The following is a 22,881-nucleotide window of genomic DNA, read 5'->3' on the forward strand; positions in this document are numbered from 1 at the left end:
TGGAAGCTCAATTCCGTGTGGACAGTCTCAGGCGGGTAAAGGTGGGAGCTTCTAAATCTTAGAGCTCTCACGAGACCCTCCCAGGAAACGGCAGGGAATAGAGGTGAACCGAGCTATCTCGAGTAATTCCACCTCTTCCCGTGAGAAACGTGATGGGAGAGAGATCTCCCCGCCCTCGAGATGGTCCCGGATCTGGGCACACTATTGTTATCTAACAGCACGGTATTGAGATGCAAACTGTGTGGCTGAAGGTTAAGTAGGATTGAGGAAGCCTGAAAGCTCTCTTAGCACATGAGGAGCCAAGAGGACAGTAGGCTCCGCTTTCTTCTTTCCTCTCTCCCCTACCCCTCTCTCCCCGCTTGTACTTCTACTTCCAATCCCTTAAGATCTTAGCCTCCTTAGGAAATCTCCCCCTCTTCCTCCTAAGGAAGACCCCCCTGCACTTGTAACTAGACCCTGAAATAAAGCTCAACCCTTGTTCGACTCTGGAACGTCCTTTCTCTCATATGAGCATCCAGTTTTGGCCAACCGAAGACCTCGGAGGTGAGGTAAGAAGACTCAGGTAGCCCACACAGGCCTCTAGGCCTGGCAGGTTCCCCATTGCTTACCAAACATAACCCAAACTCCTCAGCCTGGTATTCAAGGACCTCCTACAATCTAGACATTGTCTGCTTTCCAGGCTTATTTCCCACAACTCCACTATGTGACTCCTGTTTTGCAGCTAGTCCTGATGACTCAAGTCAATTCAAGTCAACCAAAGCATTTATTTTGTTTTTTAAAAAAAATCTATTTTATTTTTAGGTCCATATTCTCTCAATTCCACTTCTTCCCCCCCCCCCCCCCCCACACACACACACTTGAGAAAACAAGAAAAACAAAACCTTTTACAAACATGTATAGGAAAACAAATACCCCAATTGGCCATATTCCCCCCTCACTACCACCTACACACACACACACACACACACACACACACACACACAAAAGGCTTTAAAATGAAGTCTGAGTTTCTCACCTCTATCTGGAGGTGGTCAACAACCATTTATTAAGCCCTTACTACATACTAGGGACCCATCCTTTCTATTCTAAGCATTGGAGGCACAAAGAAAGGCAAAAATAATCCCTTGCTCAAAATGTAATGGGGGAGAGAACAGGCAAACAACTATGTACATCCAAGATATATACTGGTACATTGGAGATAATATCAGAGGAAAGGCATAGCATTAAAGGGAACTGAGAAAGGTTTTTTTTTGCAGGTAAGATTTTATTTAGATGGGACTTGAAGGAAGCCAGAGAAGACAAAAGGAGGAGCTTAGGAAGGTAAGCATTCCAGGCAGGGGGGTTAACCAGTGAAAATACGCAAGAGTTGTGTCTTGTTCAAAGACTGGCGGGAGGCCAGCATCATTGGATTACATCGCACTTGGAGGACAGGAAAGTGTAAGAAGACTGGCCAGGTTGGAAAGATGCTGGTTATGAAAGATTTTAAAAGCTAAACAGAGAATATTATATTTGATTCTGGAGGTAACAGACAGCCGCTGGAGTTTATTGAATGGGAGGAAAGGTGTATGTAACATGGTTACACCTGTACTTTTATGATCACTTTGACAGCTGAAAGGAAAAGAGACTGCAGTGGGGAGAGCCTTGAATTAGAGAGACGGACCAGAAGGTTATTGTAACAATCTATATAATGAGGGTCTGAAAGAGGGTGGTATAAGTATCATAGGAGAGAAGGGTGTGTATAAAAGATACGTTGAGAAGTAGAATATTCTGAACTTGGAAACACATTGGCTACAGGGGTGAGAGACTGTGAGGGGAAGAGAATGCAAGCCAGTGACTAGAAAGATGGTGTTGCCCTGAAAAGTAATAGAGAAGTCAGTAAGAGGGGTAGATGGGGATGGGGGTGGGGGAGAATTCAGTTTTGGATATGTTGAGTTGAAGATATGACTTAGTTTTCAAACACACATGGCCTGCCTGTGTCTTTCTTTGATCTTGTTGTCCCTCTCTCTGGAATCTCCTCACCTCTATTTCTCATCCTATTAAAATCAATCTGTCTTTCAAGGTTCAGTTCAAATGTTCCTTCCCAGTATGAAGTTTTCCCTGCTGAAAATGATGACCCCCTCCTCAACCTTTCCACGTAATGGGTGATGTCATTATTTGTCCTTTGCTAAGAGTTTTATCTCCTCTACCAAATTATGTTCCTTTAGAGTTGCGTCCTATTTGCCTAGTAGTCCTCTCACCACCTAGCATAGTGCTCCGTCCATAACTGTAAGTGTGATTTTAGATGGGACGTGAAGGAGGCAGGAAAGACAGGAGGAGTTGCTGGAGAGGGTGAAGAGCAAAAATGTTCAATAAAGGCGTATTGAATGTACAGTTACAATTGTTGACCTCTGTTCTGAGGCATTCCAAGTCAGATTAGGTATTTTCAAAAAATACAAAACGTTACCTTTTCCAACTTTGTTTCAGGGGTTGGGGTGGTTTTGGGGGAGGTCTTACTAGTTTCTGGACATATTTTGTAGATTTCGTGGTCTTTGTTGACTCATATTTTTTCATCACATTTGTGTCTCTGAGGAATGCGTATGCACACCTCTCCCTCATCTGTAATTGCAAGCTTTTTATTTGCTCCAGTTACTTTTTGATATATGTCCTTCACGAAGTTCTCTCAAAGGAGAAGGATCATAGAGACGATTTTGGATGTTGCTTCACACATCTGTTCAGAGAAGTAGTCTAAAGATTTCAGGTGGCGTGACTTCTTAGGGATGAAAGAGAAAGACCCGGACAAAACTACTCCCCATTGGCTTTCTTTCTACTTATAGCAAAGCATCTTTCATTCTCTCCCCCGAGGTCCATACCCACAACTGACCCTTTGGAAAATGCCCTCTTTGTCTAAAGAATCCAGACCTAGAATTGCTTTTCCTGAAGTTGGAAGGAGGGCAAATACCAAGAAACGAGTTCTCCCCTCTTTCCTCGCTGTTCTGTATAACCAGATCTCTCACACACCAATTAGTTTTAGGCACCGGGGTTAAACAGATGGGGGAAGACTGTTTCTGAGTCCTGGACAAAGCAGAGAGGGAGGAACACCGTCTTTCTTGCCCTGAAGAAGCAGAGGAAACAAACGGTAGGGTCACTGTCCACTGAACGTCGGTATGGGGAATAGTGCTCAGGCTGCAAGAAAAGGAAGGAAGTTACAGGAAGGGAAGGCAGTGGGAGGGGATGGGAAACTGGGCTGGGCCAGGAGGGGCTGCCCAGTGGGTGTGAAAGTGTGGAGGTGGTGGAGGGGTGGGAGCTGAAATGCCCATCACTGTGGGGCCCGTAGGAAAGTAGCACTTCCACTCTACTCCTGGTGGAACCTCACGCGTCCCTGACCAGTCATGGCAGAGAGCTCAGACAAAGTGCCCATCGCCCTAGCAGGCCCAGAGGACGTGGAGCAGTGCCGCCCACCCGTGAGTACTGCGCCCCGGGGCGCTGAGAGAGGAGCACGCAGCCACGCCACGGTGTGGGACGGCAGGGAGCTTGCTGTAGAGCTGTGACTCTCTGTAGTCGAATGTGCAGGGGGCCCCCTGAATCCTGTGGGTGCACAGGAAAGCCATCGGACGAAACCCATAGCACAAGAGCATGGGGGGGGGGGGGGGGGGGCGGGACTCGTGTACACACTTTATGCGTGGGAGCGCAGGTTCCAAAAGATCCAAGTGGAAAGTTTGCGTGTTCCCGAGGCTCGCGTGTTCCTGGATAATCTCAAACTTTCCCCACATCTCCCTCCTCAGGGAGGGGACGGAAGGGGAGGAGGAGCCCCTGTGGGGTAAAGGTGGGGTGGGGACCCTGTAGCTGAGCCCCGGCAGGCGAGGCACAGTATGGAAGCTGCCCCTTGGGCCCTGCCCGTCCCTGTCCCCCCTCCGCAGGCGTACACAGCGGTGGCAGGGAGACCCTCCAGCCCCGGGCGGCTGCTCAAGGTCGGAGCCGTGGTCCTCGTCTCGGGGGCGCTGCTGCTGCTGTTCGGGGCTATCGGCGCCTTTTACTTCTGGAAGGTGAATGATAAACATGTGAGTTCCGGGGTGCGGCGGAAAGTGGGGCGCCGACTCTTTCTTGCTCCAGGTCCCCCTGGTGCGCCAGGTGCGCCAGGTGGGCCGGGATCCCAGGGAGCTGGAGGTGGTGAGCAGCGGGCAGGGGACGGGGGAGGTCCGGACCCTGGCTCAGCCACGCCCCCAGACCGCCCCAGGAGGAGGGGTTCGCACGACGGTCACAGCTCCCCGACTTAGTCAGATTCCGATGGAGAAGAGTTTTATGGTCTTAGGGGAAATTCATGAATATTAAAAGAAGTGCAGAAGAAATTAATGTGATGGAAAGAGGGCTGCCCTAAGATCTAGGCTCTCAGATTCATCAGCTGTATGACCTTCTGCAAGTGACCTGTTTGCTCTGGGGCTCTTTGCTTATCTGTAAAAATGATGGGTTTGGGACCAGATCTCTGAGTTCTAAAGGGTTCTGACTTTCCTAGCTCTGAAGGATTGTGATGCTAAGGGGGGTAAGTCTACTGTGAAGAAATGAACGTTCCAAATATTGGCTGACTGCTCCAAGTGTCTTTGAAGGGAGTCAGCCAGAATCAGGTGCTGGAATGAACTTAACATTTCAAGGCAGTTCCATTTGACCTCTACAGCAACTTCCCCTTCCCCCTCAACAGAAGTGCAGGAAGAAAACGGAGGGTCCTTAAAGATATTAAATAATATTTAAAAATCAATTCTTCCTTTGGTCTTATAATAAATGTTCCACTGAACTGCCTCCCTACTTAATTTGTATACAAATATTTATTTTCGCAAGAGTCCAAGAAACAAAATAATTTCAAACTTTGCTTGGAAGAGTTCCAATGTGTATTATAAAGGGCAAGAATTTTGTTTGCCCATGTAAAAAGAGTATTTTATCTCGATGACTACTGGACAAAGTTTAAGGTGAGCTTATTTCTAGTGGGGGGGGGGAGAGGGAGAGAGAATCCATCCCCATCCCCAACGCACACAAAGGACTGTTTCTTACTCATTCTCCACACAGATTTTTCAGCCCTCTATTCCCCTCTTTCATACCCTCCTCTTCTCTTGATCCCTCTCTATTTCCTTTTTCTTCCTCTCCTTCTCAGGGGATTTCAAAACATGAGCTAATTCCAGTACTCAGAGAAAACGGTGTGGAAAGCAATCCAGCCATTTTGCACCTCATATCATTTTCTACAGACATTGAACGATTTATATTCTTAACTCCATGGCCTAATGCAGATAAGCAAGCATGCTAGATATCATCGAATCTGTTATAGGGGCCACATTAAATTCAAAAGCATTATTCTGTAAGATGAGAATGGTAGTTTTTAGTGTGTATTTATATTTTAAATGTAAAAACTGGGCCATATGCTCCCATTTTAAAGCACCACTTTTGGACAAAGGAATGAATTGTAATGCTTAAATCTCTACCAAACACTGAGTGTTTAGATTGTCTCCCCTTTGGAAAGCTTTATGGTATTTGACTACAAATTCATACTTTTAGATGAAAAGAGTAAAGAAATAAATATCCCAAGTCTCATTGTCATATCATGATAAAAATAACTGAATTTTATGTAGTTGGGCTGTGCTATGTATTAAAACTAATTATGCCACTCAATGCTTAATTATTTAAGAAAAACATTTCTAATTCACAAGATTCTAAAAGGAGAGGATAAAGGATCATATGCAATAAGCAAAGCCTATTCATGTCTTGTTTCATCACAAGTTGATTGGTTTTGTTTCACGAAGAGAATGCTAACAATATCCAGGAATAGTGAAGCACACAACTGACAACAATAAAAGCTACTTTTAGCGTTTTCCAGACCAGCAGAATCATAAAGAGAATTATTGTGTATTCTTATGTTATTTCTGCAAAATGCTCACTGGAATCTTAAATACTTGCAAATGTACATTATATAGATATGAAAGATTTTGAACAAAATATCGAGTAGAGGCAAATGCCCATTTTCAATCTCCACAATCCTTGGATTCACCCCTTTCTCTCTACTCACGAAGCTATCATCCTAAATCGAACCCTCACTACCTTATTCTTGGACAACTGCAATAGCTTCCTACTTGGTTCCCTGTATCTAGTTTCTCTACCCTTTCCAATCCACCCTCCATACTGCTGCCAAATTGATATTCCTAAAGCACAGGCCTGAAATATCATACTCATGTTTACGAGGTTCTCCAAGCTCTCTTACTGTTTCTAGGACATGACACTAACTCTCTACTTTGGCCTTTGAAGCCCTGCACAATCTGACTCCAATTCATCTTTCCAGGATCTCACTGTCCACTCCACATTCAAGTTAAACTGGCCTCCCTGATGCTCCCTATATTCCCTTTCCCATGTTTTGGCCACTGCATAAGCTATCCCTCCAGCCTCAAGTGCTCTCCCCTTCTTCATTCCTGCCTCTTGGAATTCCCTGGTCCCTTCAAGACTCAGCTCTGGTCACTTACACAAACAAGGTCTTTCCAGATCCCTCCATCGCTCACTCTCGAAGTTCCACCCAATTACTTTGTGCTTTGTATTGCTTATCTGTACTTGTTGGAGGAGGGAGCTCCCCATTTCCTCATGAAACGTAAATTCTTGGCAGGTCAGGACTCCTAATTTTTTTTGTCTTTGTATCTCCAATGTCTGGCACATAGTAGGCACTTTATGACAACTTGTTGAATGATTTATATGTATAGAGAGACAACTGTCTACTATGTCTATTCACAAAAATTTTTTAGTTTCAAGTTTGTTTCCTATTAACATAAATTAATTTTGACAGTCTTAATTGGGAACAAAGCTTAATTGGGAAGGTACATTTACTGTTTTAAAAGACATTCTAAAATTTAAAAGATTATCCATGCCACTGCTCCCTTCTAATGGCATGGATAAATCAAAGTTGAGTATAATTCAGCTAGGGTCCATTTCATATGGATGTTTCCTAGGCTTATGTCATTTTAGTTTGGATTAAATGGTGCTTTGGGTGCTAAATAACCAGTGATTGGTCTCAAATATGGACTTGTGCATCCTGAAATAAGCTATAAAAAGTGGGCAAAACTGAAAAAGTGGCAATCCTCTGGATATGAAACATCAGGCTACTCTACCCCATGTAACAATAGTAGCAACAGATAATATGTTTAGGTCCTTTCTTCACAGTCTGATTTTTTTTAAGTGATCTCCTTGGTTACAGCAATCAAATCAATGCTGTATTGTATATGCTTTGCTAAAAGCACCTATTTGCATTTTGAAAGACACTAGTATTGAGGCAAACAAGACAATTCATTGACCTTAAGTAGCAATGGTCTTTAGTTTCTAACAATGTGAATAGTTTTTGCAGAGCTGTTCTGGAGTCCAGGGACCCCACTGGAGCCCAATACTATGTTTTTATAGCCCAACCCATCGTGCTCCATTAACAACTGCTATTCATACTGGACTCAGCAGTTTGTCTCTAAAACAGCATAGCTCAAACAAGATAATGTATGCAAACTCTAAAGCTATTCAGATGTTCTATCATTTTCACTGATCTGATCTCTAATTGTTATTTTAGTGTAGAGAACCCCACATGGAGAAACTTTTGCTATCAAAGCAGATAAGCAGAACTGTTCAGCAATTTGAGTTTCTAGGGGCCCCAGCATCACTCAACCCAGTATATGTCGAAAGCAGGACTATAACCCAGGGCTGCTACACTCAGAGGCCAGCTCTCTATCCATTAAGCCATACTGTGCCTCCTTGTCATCCTGTGTTTTTATAATGATTACTAATACCTCTCATCTCATTCTCATGTTGTTATTTATCCAAGCACCAGTAAGTGTTCACTCAGCAAATGAAAAGAGCCAAAGCTCACCTGGAGAAGTGAGGAGTGTGTGGGGGACCAACAGTGGAGTGGGAATGAGAAATGTTTGTGTTGAGACCACCCAGACCAAAAAAAAAAAAAGGTACCCTGCACTCACCCATTCAAATTTTAGTTAAACCAAAGTAGATTACCGATTAAAACAGGGATTACCCTCCTTTAGTAGCCTGGTGAAGCCTATGGACCCCTTCTCAGAATAATGTATTTAAGTACATAAAATACATGGGATTACAAAAGAGACCATGCTATTGAAATATAAGGACTCTAATAAATTCATGCACCCCAGGTCAAGAGCACTGGGATTAAAGTCTCAATGAATTCCCTTACTATACCTTTAGCGCTCCAGATAATGAATAACGTAGGGTCGTTAAGGGCAAGGATTGTTTCATTTTTGCCTTTGTATTCCCCAATACCTTTTACATAATAGGCACTTAATTCACCTGTGGAGGTGGTCAGGGTGGTTGTCTTCTCCCTTCTTGCTCTAGCCTCCTTTAAAATCCAAGCCATTGACATAAACCATATTAATAAATGTGGGTCCAGAGCACAGTGCCCAAGGTCACATGGGTATCAAATGGCAGAGCTGGGATTTGATCCTAGGTGCATCTGACTCCTAATTTAATACTTGCTCTGATACAGCATGCTGCTTCAAATCACTAAGTAAAAAAAAAAAAAAAATTAAACACACAAGAAGACCCAGGAACATTTTCTTTATGATACTTCCTAATTCATCAAAGAAGAGTCTGGGCACCAATTTTGTCTGCAAAAATGGGATGAATGTGATTGCTAGTTCTATTGTAACAAAATGACACATAACACAATCTGAATGCCTTGGGAGTTCATTATAATGAGATATTCTCTGTACCGGTCTAATACAGACATGAAGATTGACCTTGCTTAAAACAAATGTGGCTATTTAACAAGCTCTAAGCCTCTGTAAAATTCTATGTATTCTGTATAACAAGCTATATAGGATTGTGATTCTATAAAACACCTCAACAAGCAACATTTGTTAACCCTGTCTCTGTATTACTTAATTAAAACCTATTCTTGATTAAGCCACTACTGCTAATATACACTGGTTTTCCCCAATACAGCACATTCCCCCTGGGCATCCTGCCAATACCACTTTCCATTCAGCTGGAAGGGGACAGAACAAAAGACATTCTAGGTTTTTAAAGAACTGATTGAGGGATTAATGTGGATGAGGTCCTATCATAAATATATGTATAACTATTAATGACAGATGTTAGGGGCCTTGGAAAAAATGAGTCATATTGTATATTGAAGGGCTAAAGAGCCATTGATTGCTTTAAAAAAAAAAATAAAGACGCTAACTCCTTATGTTCAATTCCAGATTTATAATGTCCATTATACCATGAGTATTAACGGAAAAATACAGGAGGGATCAATGGAAATAGATGCTGGGAACAACCTGGAGACCTTTAAAATAGGAAGCGGAGCTGAAGAAGCAATTGAAGTTAATGATTTCCAGAATGTGAGTAGATTTGACTCATTTCAAAGATTTAATGATACACTCCTTTTGGATTCTTCCAGTTCAGGCAGAAGCAGCATTCCATATACACAATCCAAGCAGTAGATATATTTTTATGGAGAGAATCTGTCATCGGCTTAGGCCATAAGCCTAGGTCTTTAAAAAAGCATGAATCAGATGGTGTGGTTCCTTTTTTTTTTTAAGCCTTCCACCGCTGATGCTGTTACCTGGCTGACTTCTCCAATTATCAAAGAATTAGCTCAGTGGAGTCATCATGTAATGCAACTAAAAGCAGCTTTTTATTTTCTCTTCATTCTGTTTCCAGGCACTTGTCTGATAAACTGGAGGAGTGATTGATGTAATTTTGCTTCTTCTAGCTCCCTTTGTTTTACCACCTTAATATTCCTGCTTGCTTAAAATCTCTGCATGGATTGAAGGGGAGGTAGGAATAGTACAGAGAAGTGAGAAAAGAGAGAGAAGAGGAGAGGTACAAGAGGGAAGAAAACCTTTCTTTTCCATAGGCATCCTCTATGGATTGTTTTCTTTCAGTACTTTCTACACAGTGTAGACCACAAGACCTAACTCATAGTATCCACCCTTGGTTTCCCCCATCACTGGTTATATACCTAGTGCTTTATCTCTCTCCTCTCTGTACACAAAGGCCACTGAGACTTGAAACTGGGGGAGCAACATAAAATCTCTATTCTAGATGAACTATAGTGGAAGTATACTTTCCCTACTCTACAGAAAGCAAAAAATCATTCTTCATAATGTTGTTCATGTTACAGACTGGCATCATCTTCACAGGTCCTATATAAATAATTCATAACTTTCCTAGTTTATTAAATGTGGCCCACAATTTAGACTTAGGGGTTCCTTCACCCTGTAGTGAGTTCCCTAAACACAGACCACTTTATTATGGCTGTGATTCTAGGTCTTCAAAGACTATGCTAACAGAACAAAGCTCTTGAGGTCTTACCAGACCAAAGGGCTTTAATGGCTATGAGCTGTGGTCTAAAAGATGAGCCTGGCTAAGTGGAAAACACTCATCACCAGGAAGGTGTCAGGTTGATCAATTTTTTGAGCTACATTCTCAAAGACCAAGTAAGTGATAAAGGGGTTTCAAGAGTCATCAGTGGAGGGAGTAACCCACACCTTCCTTGAAGTAATAAAACAACATGGTTGTAGTCTGGGCTCCATCATCTTAGACCTCAAGGTCCTAGAAAGTATACCTTTTTGGGGTTCCCAGGACCTTTCTCTTTGATCAAAAGGAAGAGAGAAAGGACAGGAAGAGTGAGTATAAAGTCACTCTCATTGGTCTCTTCTACCTGGACCATCTTCAAAATCACAGGGCATCAAGGGGTCTCAGAGGCTAGCTGGTTTAACCCCTCATTTTGACAATGAATGGAGGCCTGGAAAGTTTATGAGACTTCCTGAGGTTATGGAGCAGGATTTGCTCCTCAGCTTTCAACCCTTTCTTGAAATCACTTTCTCTGGAAATATAACGAAATAAATACTGTTCTTGCTACTGGAAAGTCTTTTAGCTCTACCAGCTTTCTATTCACTGTTCCTATTACTTCCCAAATCAATGCATCTCTCCTAGTTCATCTCTCCCCTATAGGTATTAAACTGTCTGCCTTAGAAATTTTAAATTCCTTAAGGGCAGGAACCATACGGATTTTGTATCTGTAGCCCCAGCATTTGGTACAAGGTAATTGCTTAACAAATGCTTTTCATTCATTTATTCAAAAAGACAAAAGAAGGTCACATTCTTGAACTTAAAGTCTGAAAAGTACCTTGCTCATAACCTGTGACGTAGGGAATAATCTCATTTTAGCTTTCCTTAACCACTTGGAATTTTTTAATTCTGTTCTAAGCTAGGAAACTTGTTTTTAGCCATGAAAACAAAACATCACAATAAACCTAAAGTGCTGTAATCCACCACCTTCAACTAAGTATACAGACTAACCCACTGAACTTGAAAGGGCAGTTACAGTGACTTAACCACTGCTATGGACTCTGGAGCTGTGAGCTTTGTTACTGATGTAATTCCTGAAGTTAGGAAACAGACCAAGTCAAGTCACTGGGACAAGAGGATGCGGAGACAAGACATCAAAGCTCTTGGGAAAGCGTTAGCTCCCTGGTCTTAGATCATTACTAATAATTTATTTACTCTTTTATCTCAAAGCCCTTTGGAAAGATCTATAAAGACAGTTAACAAACCAGTCTTCAATTATGTTGACTTCTTTGTTCTTTAGTCCTCATGTGGGATGCAAGTCTGAGACATGGGCCTTGCTCCTCAGAGGTTAAAGAGATGACACACATAATAAACAGTAAACCAGTTATATGTCATAAATGCAAAATTAATGATACAATGTGCTATAGGATTCAAAAGGGGAAGGAGAACTCCCAGCTAATGGGGTTCTAGAAAGGCTTCATGGAGGTGGTATCTGAACTCAGAGTTGAAGAAGATAGAGGATCAATGGCATGCTAAGAGGTACCTAATTATAGGTAACCAGCCACCAAAGATTTTTATTGTTGTTGTTGTTGTTAGGGCATCACTGGAATTCGTTTTGCTGGAGGAGAAAAATGTTATATTAAAGTCCAAATGAAAGCTCACATACCTCAGGTGGATGCCAAGACTAAACAAAGCATCAGCTCAGAACTGGTAAGTAGCAACTTGCTGATCAAGCAGAAAGAAGCCTAGTTCCAAATAATCTGTGATAAAAAAATCCTTCATCTTCAATCTCCTGATCTTAGAAGACTGGAACAGAGGTCAAATTTCCACTTCTTCTCTCTTTAAGGAAATTACTGTTTTTGTTTCTATGGCTGAGAAACTCTTACTTCCCAAAAATTCCTTTCATAATAAAATCTTTTCAGGTGATCATGCTAGGGACAGGGTGAATGGGGTGTGGGGGAGATTGTAAAATACATGATGATTCCTGGCTCTCAGAAGCTATGACCAAAGGGCACCTAAACTGGCCTCTCTCCATAAATGTCTTTACTGGACCCAGTTTGTCCTCTAGGTCTATGTAAAATATGTCTCCCACATGACAGCCATTCAGGTATTTAAAAAGTTATTTTCCCCTAAACCTTTTTCTATGAAAAAATCTCAGTTTATTTAACTATTCATCCTTTAAGAATGTTTTGTGATCCTTTACCAGTACAGTCACTGTCCTGTAGATATGATGTGGTCTGTCAATGTCCCTATTAAGATGTAATACCCAGTAATTGAACAAAATATTACAGATGTTGGCCTGACCAGCATATCACAGTATGACCATATTATCCCTCTTGTTCTGGACATGATAATTCTATTAAACCAAAACTGCTATTAGAGGGGAAGAAAAGGATGTATTGGAGGGTGGAAGGGCCCAGAGGGAGAGGGGAACTGACAGCTACGCCATGTTGTTGATGCTGAGATTACAGTAAACTAAACTCCAAGATCTTTTCCATATAACCAGTTTCTCCTGTCCTACATTTGTGAGGACCTGTTCTTCTGCTGAAACCTAGCTAGCTAAGCCCAAACATGAGACAATGAAAAAGCCTGTTGTTTAGGACTCTTTACTGTGTATGTTGGCTTCCCTTTGGGTAACAATGACAGTTTGACAACTTCTTCATGAGCTGTTCCAGGCTCATCCATGGGCCGCACTGTTAAGCATAAACTTCAAAACAATTAGTTTTAGCTATTTTAACATACCTCACCTCACCTCCCACCAGTATTTTATATGGCACACAATTTGGATAAAAATGTAGCAGATTTTTATGCAATCTGTTTTAGGAGATTTTCTATAAACTTTGCATAACTTTTAAAAGATAACTGAACTTAGAGGAGAAGGGAGATAGAGACATTAGGAAAACAATATGATGTAGAAAGTAATGACATTAATAATAAACACTGAGTGGGGTAACCTAAGTTGAACAAATGAATTAACTGAGCAGTAGTTTTCCACAGCAACATTAAGTTATTTTAATTCTGCCATAAGCTCAAGGGGAAAAGTGTAAATGAAGTGTTGTGTCAGATTAAAAAAATGGAAAAAGTGTATTGATATCCCCAACCTACTGCAGATGAATAAATACACGAAAGGAACAACTTCGCAAAATAAATTTGTCTCCTATGTTACCAAACCACTCTAAGGAACCTGCTATATAAGAAAATCTAGAGTTTAACTTTGAAATCTCACTGGTGTGCTTGATGCCACAGACATCTGAAATATGTTTTGCTACAGCTAGAAAATGTCAAAATGGTTTATGTTAAATAATACTTTGAACTAAAAACATTAAAGAACCAATCATTTGCATCTCCCTCCTCAAGCTCTTTGAAACAACAAAACAAAACAAAAAAAATCTGCAGAGTTGTTCCTGTCTTCAAATGGGGAATAGGGAAAAGGTTGCTTCCTGTATCTTTATTAGAATTTGGGGGTCCATTCAATTGCTTTTCCTCTTAAAGAGCTTGAATTACTAGCACCCAATTAGCCTAAAACTAAAAAGCAGATAAATATCACTTTCAGCTCAGGACACTCGCTTTTCTTTGTGGGAACAATCACAACAGTCTAAAATTCAAAGAAACACCTCTGAATGACACACCTCTGAAGATTATGTAAATGACTACAAAAAAGAAGCCAATCTTTCATTTCTCATAAAGCTTGTATAAAATTTAATAATCTTACTGGAACAAATGAATCTTAATATATCCATGTATATGTAAAATGATCCACTGTCCTATTCAAAACTACCACTGCATTTTGTTTTTAACTGCTCACAGGAAGGCAAGATCATGCCAGTTAAATTTGAAGAAAATTCTCTAATCTGGGTAGCTGCAGACCAGCCTGTTAAGGACAACAGCTTTCTGAGTCCCAAAATCTTAGAACTTTGTGGAGATCTTCCCATTTTCTGGCTTAAACCAACACATCCAAAAGGTAACATTTTAATTTTCAGATGAACGCTACTTAAAATTCCCTGCTTTGTATCAGGATCCTATAAGTCACTCCACACTAAGCATACAAAAACTGGGCCAATTAGAAAGATAAATCAAGATGTATGGACAGACCTTAATAATTAGCAGGCTAGCTAAGAGAGGAAATAAAGACAACTGCAATTGAGCATTAATGGTAGGGAAAAGAGAATGAAGGAAGATAGAACTATATTCATTACCTATGATTTTCATTTAATAAGTTCATTTTTTTCTTTAGCTTTGCCCTCTGAATGTCCGCTGTTTGTTAATTTAGACTTTGATCTTCTGCCAGTGAAGCATAAAATCCTTGTTCATGCACAGAATTGTGGGAAAGCCTCGAGATGCTGAAAGCACATGCAAGGACTCATCACACAATTCCACCTTTAAGCACTGGTTCTCAAATTTCATTAAAAAAAAAAAAAAAGGTTCCAGTTAGGCAGGTGAAAAGCTCTACAATACCCATCCTAAGGTTCCTACCTCTGACGCTACACTTGGCTCATCTCTACTCCTGGCAAAAATATTGCAGTCTAGTAATTTTATTTCTTTGTTAAGTATAACACACCATAATAGCATTACTGAGTCCAACAAATCTATTTTGGGGGTTAGGAGTAAACCTGTGATTTTACCAGTGTGGGAAGTTCCTTACAACTTCTCAGTAACTTAGGCTTAGGGGAGTTGCCAGGGAGAACTGAGTGGTAAAGTGATTTCTTTGCCCGATGGTAACAGTGTTGGAAGCAAGACTTACATCCAGGTATTCCTAACTCAAAGACCAAGACTCTACTCTGCTATGCTTCATTTCAGACCTATATATAACATGCTTCATTTCATCAATATACAACTAAACATGGTAAGGATCTTATTTCAGCATCAAATTGTTTTGTTTTTTTTTTCATTTAAAAGCCAACCTCAAAATATATATGTTTATCTATGCACACACAGATTTAAAATATCAAAAGGCAACGAAAAAGAGGCAATATGTTGCCATCTTGGTCAAGATTCAAATTCCAGTCACCAAACATCTTAGAGAATGATCATCTTGAAAGGATCCAACAGGGAGCAAAGCAAACATATGGACCTCATTAAGTCTCAGTGACCAAAAAGTTCTCCCTATGCCTCATTAATCTCCCTTTTCACTCCCTAAGTATCTTCAAACAAGTAAAACCAGGCATATGTTGAAGCAGGTTTGGCATTTCAGGCCCAGGTGGTTTGCAATGAGTGGTAGTGTCTAGTGCTATTAATTTTATCTCAAAGTATTGTGATAGTAAAATATCAGAGTAAATGAAAATGAGGACATCTTTTGAAAGGGATGGTGGTGAAGGTGGTATTGAAGGCTACAGAGATTTGGAACCCCTGCTGAAAGGACCTTCTGACTCTAAATCTATAATTGAGGTGCTTCAGTAAAGGCCTAACTGAGACTAGGTTCACTGTAAATTCATGTTATCTAATCAGTAGAGTGTTATGATTTCCCCTAGCAATCAGAAATTTGGGCACAGGATAAGCAGATGAGAGACTGAGAAGGCACAAGGTGAGAATAATCCAGAGTGGAGGACGCACAGGGTGTAAGTGGTAGGACAAAGGGCCAAGGAAGTCAAAGGTGGAGTTGGATTGGTTAAATATGGAATCAAGATTGTGAAGAGAGGAAAGTGAGGTCAGAGCAATGGATTAGGAGAACAAGAAGAATTGGAGGAAATGGAAATTAAGCTGAAGATAATGTATATAAAAGAACTTTGTGAACTTTCAAGTTCATATATATGTATATCAGCTATTATCATTTTTATTAATAATATCCCAACAAATCTCTGAAGTTCAGTAGTACACACTTCCTCAATCCTACATTTTCTAGCTTAAAATGTCTGAGTAAACAGAGACCCAACAAACTCCTCATGGGCCATACAGTCTTAGTGGGGAGTTGGCTACCACTTAAAAACTGCATTAGCATGTTTGAGCTGTTAAGATTTCACATTTTTCGGCATTTTTTATGCTCAGTATCTACATGTCATTCTACAATACCAGAGAACAATTATGTTGCAATAGAAGAAAATGCTGGCCTAGAAGCTGAGAGATCTGAGTTCTCATTTCAGATGGCTAAGTAATAGCGTGCAACCTTGGACAAATCACTGAAATTCTTAGAATCTGTTTTCTCATTAATAAAATGAGAATAGTTACTGTCTCTTACAATGAGTTGTGAGATGTTTTTAAACTCAGATATTTGAGTTACGTGAGATAAAAGATGTGAAAGTGCCCTTTCAAACAATAAAGCTCTATACAAATGTTAAAATACTATGCCAGATTCTGGGATAACTATCCATTAACTTTGAAAATTCTCCTCATATCCATATTAAGTGGTAACAAATTTTCTATATTTTAATATTCACTTAGGTTATTCCATGAACTATTAATCTGCTTTCCTTTTCTCTAGGGTTTAGCAGATGGCCAGAGCATATCAATGTTAACCAGCATTTTAATATTTTTAAATTCACCTTTAATTATGATGAGTAATTAAAATAAGTGCCTTGATGCTTAAAAATTAATTTCTTATGGAAGGAGTGCTATCATGCATTAATATCCTTTTTAAAAACCATATTGATGATACTCACCATCATACATAGTAGGAAGCTGACATTCTCTCTAAAGGATAAAATGGAAAAAAATTTTTGAAACACAATTAAATGCCATTTTCAAAATCATCAAAGAAGGAGCAAATTTTTAAAATACCTACCTGAACTGTGGCCTGTGGTCTTCTGCTTCATTTTCATGCAGAAGCAAAAAAATTTGAACAGTAATAAATGTCTCTTTTTGCAGCAAACCAAAGAGAACGAAGAGAAATTGTGAGAAAAACTCGTCAAGTTACCACGAGAAGAGCAAACAATGGGCCAGGAGGTAATCCAGGTTCTGGAAGGCCAGTTAATGAAACAAGGCCCAGTATTCAGGAGGATACAGAACCCTTCAATCCAGATAATCCTTACCATGTAAGTAATTATGTTCAGATTAATATAGCACTTAAAATGTTCCAGAATATGTATTTTGGAAAAAAAAATTTAACATTCAAGGGAAACTTCTTTCTTATTCAGTAATCACTTTTAAAAACAAGCCTGTGATAATGTACACACCTCACCCCCAACCCCCTACCCTACCCCCATGCAAGCCTTGCCCATGGTTGGACCCAACTGGAACTTTCAATTAACCTACATTTTTTTCCAATAGCACTTAAAAGGGAAAGAGACAAATCTAAAAATTCAAATTTTTTTGTTTTAGAAACCAAACACACTGAGGGTTCAAAACAGATTCTGGCCGATCTTTTCCACCAAAAAAGCATCTTCTCTGATTTTTGTTCCTTTATTTGGATTGCATTAATTCTAGCACTTCAAAGCCTACATTTACATTTAAAATCTTGCATTTGGATTCACTTGTACAGAATCTTTTCCTCAGTGAATTGAGGTTCAAGGAGTACTTTTGATCCCTGATGTTGAAATGAAGGCAGGAGGAAGACACTGCATCACTTCTCTAGGATCCCTGAGAGTTAGAGCTTGAATGATTAGAATTAGCTCCCCAGTATCCCACCATTAGATCACTGGACTCCAAACTGTGCCACCTTGAGGTCTGGAGCTATCCATCCCAACAGGAGATCACTAGGTGTCCCACAGAAACAAAATCGGCAGCAGCAGATTCTTTTTCTGTTCTGTGTCTGTGGGCTTAACATGTCTGATAATCATCTTTTTATGGTAGAAAACTGCAATGTAGCACTTTACCTTGTCAGTGGCAGTTTTGGTGGGTGGAGGTTCCATGAAATCAGAAGGAACTGTATGTAACTTTCAAGCTTTTAAAAGATATTAAAGACCCTTCACATAAGCCTGTATTGATTCTTGTGGCAATGAGACATTCAGGACCTAATTCTAAAACCATGTACACGAAGTGAACTTTACATCCTAAGAAAATACAAATAATTCTTTTCTCTTACAGCAACTAGAAGAAGGTGAAGGCATGACATTTGACCCCAGACTAGATCATGAAGGCATCTGCTGTATTGAATGCCGGCGAAGTTACACTCACTGCCAGAGGATCTGTGAGCCTCTTGGTGGATACTTTCCCTGGCCTTATAACTACCAAGGTTGTCGCTCAGCTTGCAGAGTGGTCATGCCCTGTAGCTGGTGGGTGGCCCGTATCTTGGGCATGGTGTGAGATGGTTTCCTATCCTAGCTACAATAACTAGGGCAAGAAAAAAATTGATGAATTGATGAGACTATAGCTAAAGTACAGAGATTCTTGGAGTTGAGGACACTAAAGTATATAGTCGTGTCATAAGTAGGTCATTCTAGATGCCTTTATTATTTTCTACTCCTTTAAATTTTCAATGATGCAAAATACATTTTCTCCCAGTGTGGGAAAAATTCACCAAAAGGGCAATGTGACACTAGAAACACAAAATTAATCTCCTTTTTTGCTGTGGAATTTGATTTGTCAATAGTACCGTTTGTTTATAAATATCACCATCCCTTTGTTCTGAGATACGTGTGAAAAGTAGTGCCCAGTCTAGTCTAAAACTCAACTTCTCCATTTGAAGTACCTTTCACACCAAGTCACTGATGAAAATATATCACAGGTCAAGTTGTCCCGTTATTATTCATACTAAGTTCCAAGGTCCTTTTGTATAAGATAGTCATAACTCATCCAATTCCAGCAAATATGCTCCAGAGGCTACAAAAATATAAGTCAGATAAGAACCAAAAGAAGTTGAAAGAATAAGCTACATAATGGAATGTGCTAACATAAATGCTATCTATGCAATTCAAAGTGGTAGCAATATGGGAAGTTCCTTATCTACAGAGTATGACACACAATGCCATAATCCTTAAACACCATCAATTCCAGAAAACTATCTTTAGGATGAACATGGTCAAATTTAACCAAAGGCAAATCTTCCTGAGGGTGGGGAGGGAAGACAGAGAGAATTTTATTATCAAAATTTAGAAAAACAGATAACTACAGCTTTTTCAACCTGCTTCCAATAAAGGGTCACTAGGAATAAAAGGGGATAATGATTTCTACCTTTGTAGTACTAATCTGGCTACTGGAGTAGTCCAATTATTAATAAATTCCTCTCCTGGTAATGGGGCTGATGCTGTTGCTTAGAAGATATGGCCCAAGAGGAATAACAAATATCTTTTGAAATTAAAAGATTTCTCTAACAAGAGCATGAAGAAATTTTACATTTTTTGACTTCTGAGTGCCACAATTTTAGAGTCATAAAAGCACTTTTCTAAAGAAAAAATTAAAAGTTGCTTTGGGGAAGATTCATAAATATGAGCTGAGGAAGGGCAAAAGGGTTTCATGCCCTTGAAACATCACTAATCTCTCAACAACATAATTTTGAATGCACCATACTTACATGTTGATGTGAAAATTCTTTTTAATAAATTACACATTGCTACCAATGAAAGTACATAAAAATGCCAAAATATTTTAACCCTTTTCTTTCTAACTTGGTATTGGGTCCTTATTCACACACTTGCATTCAGTGAGATGGGGCATGCAGCACTGCAGCAAGCTGAGTCTACAGAGGAAGCAAAGAGGAAGTTTAAGGCAGAAATAAAATCTGTACAGTTAGCATATTCGCAGGCAATAGAGAATCTTTAAGGAATACTAATGGACAATTAAAAATATGAAACATACTCTTCTAAATGGTTGTCATTCTACTGCAGAAGACATTCTCAAATGATATACTTTGTCACAAACTTCATAAACTGATAACAATAACATAGGATGGAACATTCTAAGTGGTTGAAAAATCATTAAATACAAACTAAAAGAACATCACCTGTGTCAGAAAACTAACTACATATCCGGGAGTACTGGAAGAGAAAGAAGTGAAAGGGAGCTGGAGTTGGGTTCATGTCAGAAAAGATAGATGGTAATCTACCTGTGTTGAGGGGAATGAGGTTCAGAGAAAGGCAGGCTTTTGTCAAGATAGGAGAAGATCCCAGGAGGGCTTAGAAAGAATATGTGATAAAGGGAAGAGGAGAGCAGTGGGTTATTCTGAACGAGATTATAGTGTTATAGTTTAAGAGTCTTTTATAGTAGGGTGAGAACAGGAAGACATAGAACAGGGACAGAAGTGGCAGTTCACTGCTACCAAGGTGAACAGAAAGGTACAAAAAGAGAAGGCTGTGGACATAAGACTAACTTCAAGATATTTACATCTTTGCCCTGTTTCTCTTTACTTGGGCTACAAAAAGGGACAAATGGAGGCATTCCTTTTTTTTTTTTGTAACTTAGTTGATAAAGTTCTAAGGAATGTTAAACAACACATACAAAAGTTACTATTAGATGATACACACTTTGTTGGGATATCTGCATTAGAATAATAGAATTTTAAGCTTAGAGCTCACCTAGTCCAACTTCCCCTCCACAGTATTGCTGACAAGGTATCAGATACTCACCTCTTACCTGGGCTATTGAAAGTCTCCTAATTGGTTTCTGTGCCTCCAGTCTCCTTCCTCTTCAATCCATCCTACTCTCAGTTACCAAACTGACATTCCCCAAAAGTAAGTCGGTGCTCAATAAGCTATTACCTAAAGTCCTTTATCACCCAATTGCTTTTCTAGGCTTATCACTATAACCAACGCATTCACAATACACTCTGTGATAGTCAAACTGGATTTCCCTACTCACCTCTACCTCAAAATGCTGCATATTTTCAAACTCATCTTATAGACTCCAGCTCCCTCCCACACCAGGTCTTTTCAAATTCCCCAGTTGCTAGTGCCTCTCCCGTGAAATTACTTTGTATCTATTTTGAAAATGCTAATATATACACATTCTGCCCTCCACAAAAGCTCTTTTCGGCCTTTTATTGTTGTCTTACAAGAGCCTAACAAGTTGTTGGTGCATAAGAGTTCTTAATAAATGTCTAACGACTGATTTAGCTACTGCTAAGTTCTTATTTATACTGAACATGAATATCATGTGGTATTTTAGTGTCTAGTATGCAATAGTGCCTAGGGTGTTAATCCAATAAAAATTAAAAGACCACCACAAAGATACTCCCAACTACTGTCATTTCACAAGTTAAACAAATCCTGATTGGAGTTTTAAAAAAGGTCCATGGCTATTAATAATTTGGCTACTTGACTCTTGTTATAAGAGAGCTGCTATCTATTCCTAAAAGATACAGCTGACCTGTACAAGAGAAAAAATAAATGCTGCTGCAGGGTGTGTACTGTGCATAAAAGATGCTCTCTCCATGTGATTCACTTTAAAATGCCACACTAAAATTCTTTTATTGCTAATGTAAAGAAATCCTTGTTCAGACCCCTGATTTAGTTCCATACAACAGTCTGGACATTAAAAAAGTAAATATATTCAGAATAACTATTTATGCCATTCAAAGCTTTATTTTCACCATTAGATTTTATTACACACTGAAAAATACAAGCTATATTTCTTACCAAAGACAATGTTTCTCCTGTGCAAAGCTTAATACTTAATTTTATGTGCTTACTTGTATATATGATTAGAGACATGTTTTATGCACACATTTACAAATGGCTACTTTTTTAAAAAATTAATTCTTATGTCTTTGTGCAGTCAAAACCACACAGATATAGTTCCTAAGTTCTAACTTCAAACATCCTAAGTTCTCTCCTGATTCTCTGAAGGCACAAGGTTTAAAGCTCCTGCCTCAAAGCATTGATATGCAGCGCCTTAATGCTCCCTGGAAATCACACTTATGCAGAAATATTCACACGCGAAGTCTGAAAACACATCAAATTCTATTCAAGTACTTCCATAGAAGAGTTCTTAAAAAAACAAAACAAGACTAATCCGATGTTTTTATTTTATCAGCAAACAGGCACAGGTGGCTGAGGTGACTTTTAGCCAAGGTCACATATACAACATGGGCCTCACATTAAGGAAACATGGTATATAAAATAGGTTAATCAGTAGTTCATTATTTACTTTCAAAAAATATTCACTACAATTTTTTTTAAATAGCCAGGTCCCTTAGTAAAATTAGAATGCAATTTAAGTATGAACCAACAAGAACTGCCATTGCTTGAAGTAAAGGATTCATGCATATGCAAGTAAGTACACAGTGTTCAAAACTTCAAAATGGCACTTAGACTTTTGGATCCTTTTGTATATTCTGGTCAACCACATATAAAATATATATTCCTTTTAATCATTTCTGGACCTTAGTTCTTTCTTCACAACTTTATGATCTACTGATCTACTATACAGATGAGGCATAGAGTACTGGACCTAGACTGGAAAAGACCTGAGTTCAAATTCAATTTCAAACACTTAACTAGCTATGAGATCCTGGGCAAGTCACTTAATCTCTGCCTGTATCAGTAAAATGGGGATAATAATAATCACACCTACCTCTCGTGATTGCTGTGAAGATAAATAGACAATTATGACAAATACAGAGGTGTAGAAAGAAAAAGTTAAGTGAAGGAAGTGGCAACAATATAAATCAGTAATGAGCTGACATGGGGTAAAGGTGGGAAGAAATGAACTACCCAGGCAGTGCACTCACTGGCACGCAAAACGGAGGCAAGTGAGTTTTTACCCCCTTAG

General features: G+C 39.5%; 1 protein-coding gene across 1 annotated transcript; it reads left to right on the forward strand.

Annotated features, from left to right (window-relative positions):
- The first annotated feature begins 3,212 nt into the window (after positions 1–3,212).
- Positions 3,213–20,110, forward strand: CNMD (chondromodulin). The gene is made up of 7 exons (XM_072617100.1): positions 3,213–3,440; positions 3,897–4,037; positions 9,210–9,350; positions 11,902–12,015; positions 14,113–14,266; positions 17,104–17,270; positions 18,262–20,110. The coding sequence occupies exons 1-7, from the start codon at positions 3,369–3,371 to the stop codon at positions 18,478–18,480; spliced, it is 1,008 nt and encodes a 335-aa protein (XP_072473201.1). The 5' UTR covers positions 3,213–3,368; the 3' UTR covers positions 18,481–20,110.
- Positions 20,111–22,881: the final 2,771 nt, after the last annotated feature.

Source organism: Notamacropus eugenii, chromosome 6, assembly GCF_028372415.1.
Source record: "Notamacropus eugenii isolate mMacEug1 chromosome 6, mMacEug1.pri_v2, whole genome shotgun sequence".
Lineage (NCBI taxonomy): Eukaryota > Metazoa > Chordata > Mammalia > Diprotodontia > Macropodidae > Notamacropus > Notamacropus eugenii.

Excerpts from the sequence above, each read along its gene's own strand:
- CNMD (XM_072617100.1), top strand. The coding sequence starts at position 3,369 with ATGGCAGAGAGCTCAGACAAAGTGCCCATCGCCCTAGCAGGCCCAGAG. Across the intron at positions 4,038-9,209 it reads GGAAGGTGAATGATAAACAT|ATTTATAATGTCCATTATAC; the intron begins GTGAGTTCCGGG and ends GTTCAATTCCAG. Across the intron at positions 12,016-14,112 it reads AAAGCATCAGCTCAGAACTG|GAAGGCAAGATCATGCCAGT; the intron begins GTAAGTAGCAAC and ends AACTGCTCACAG.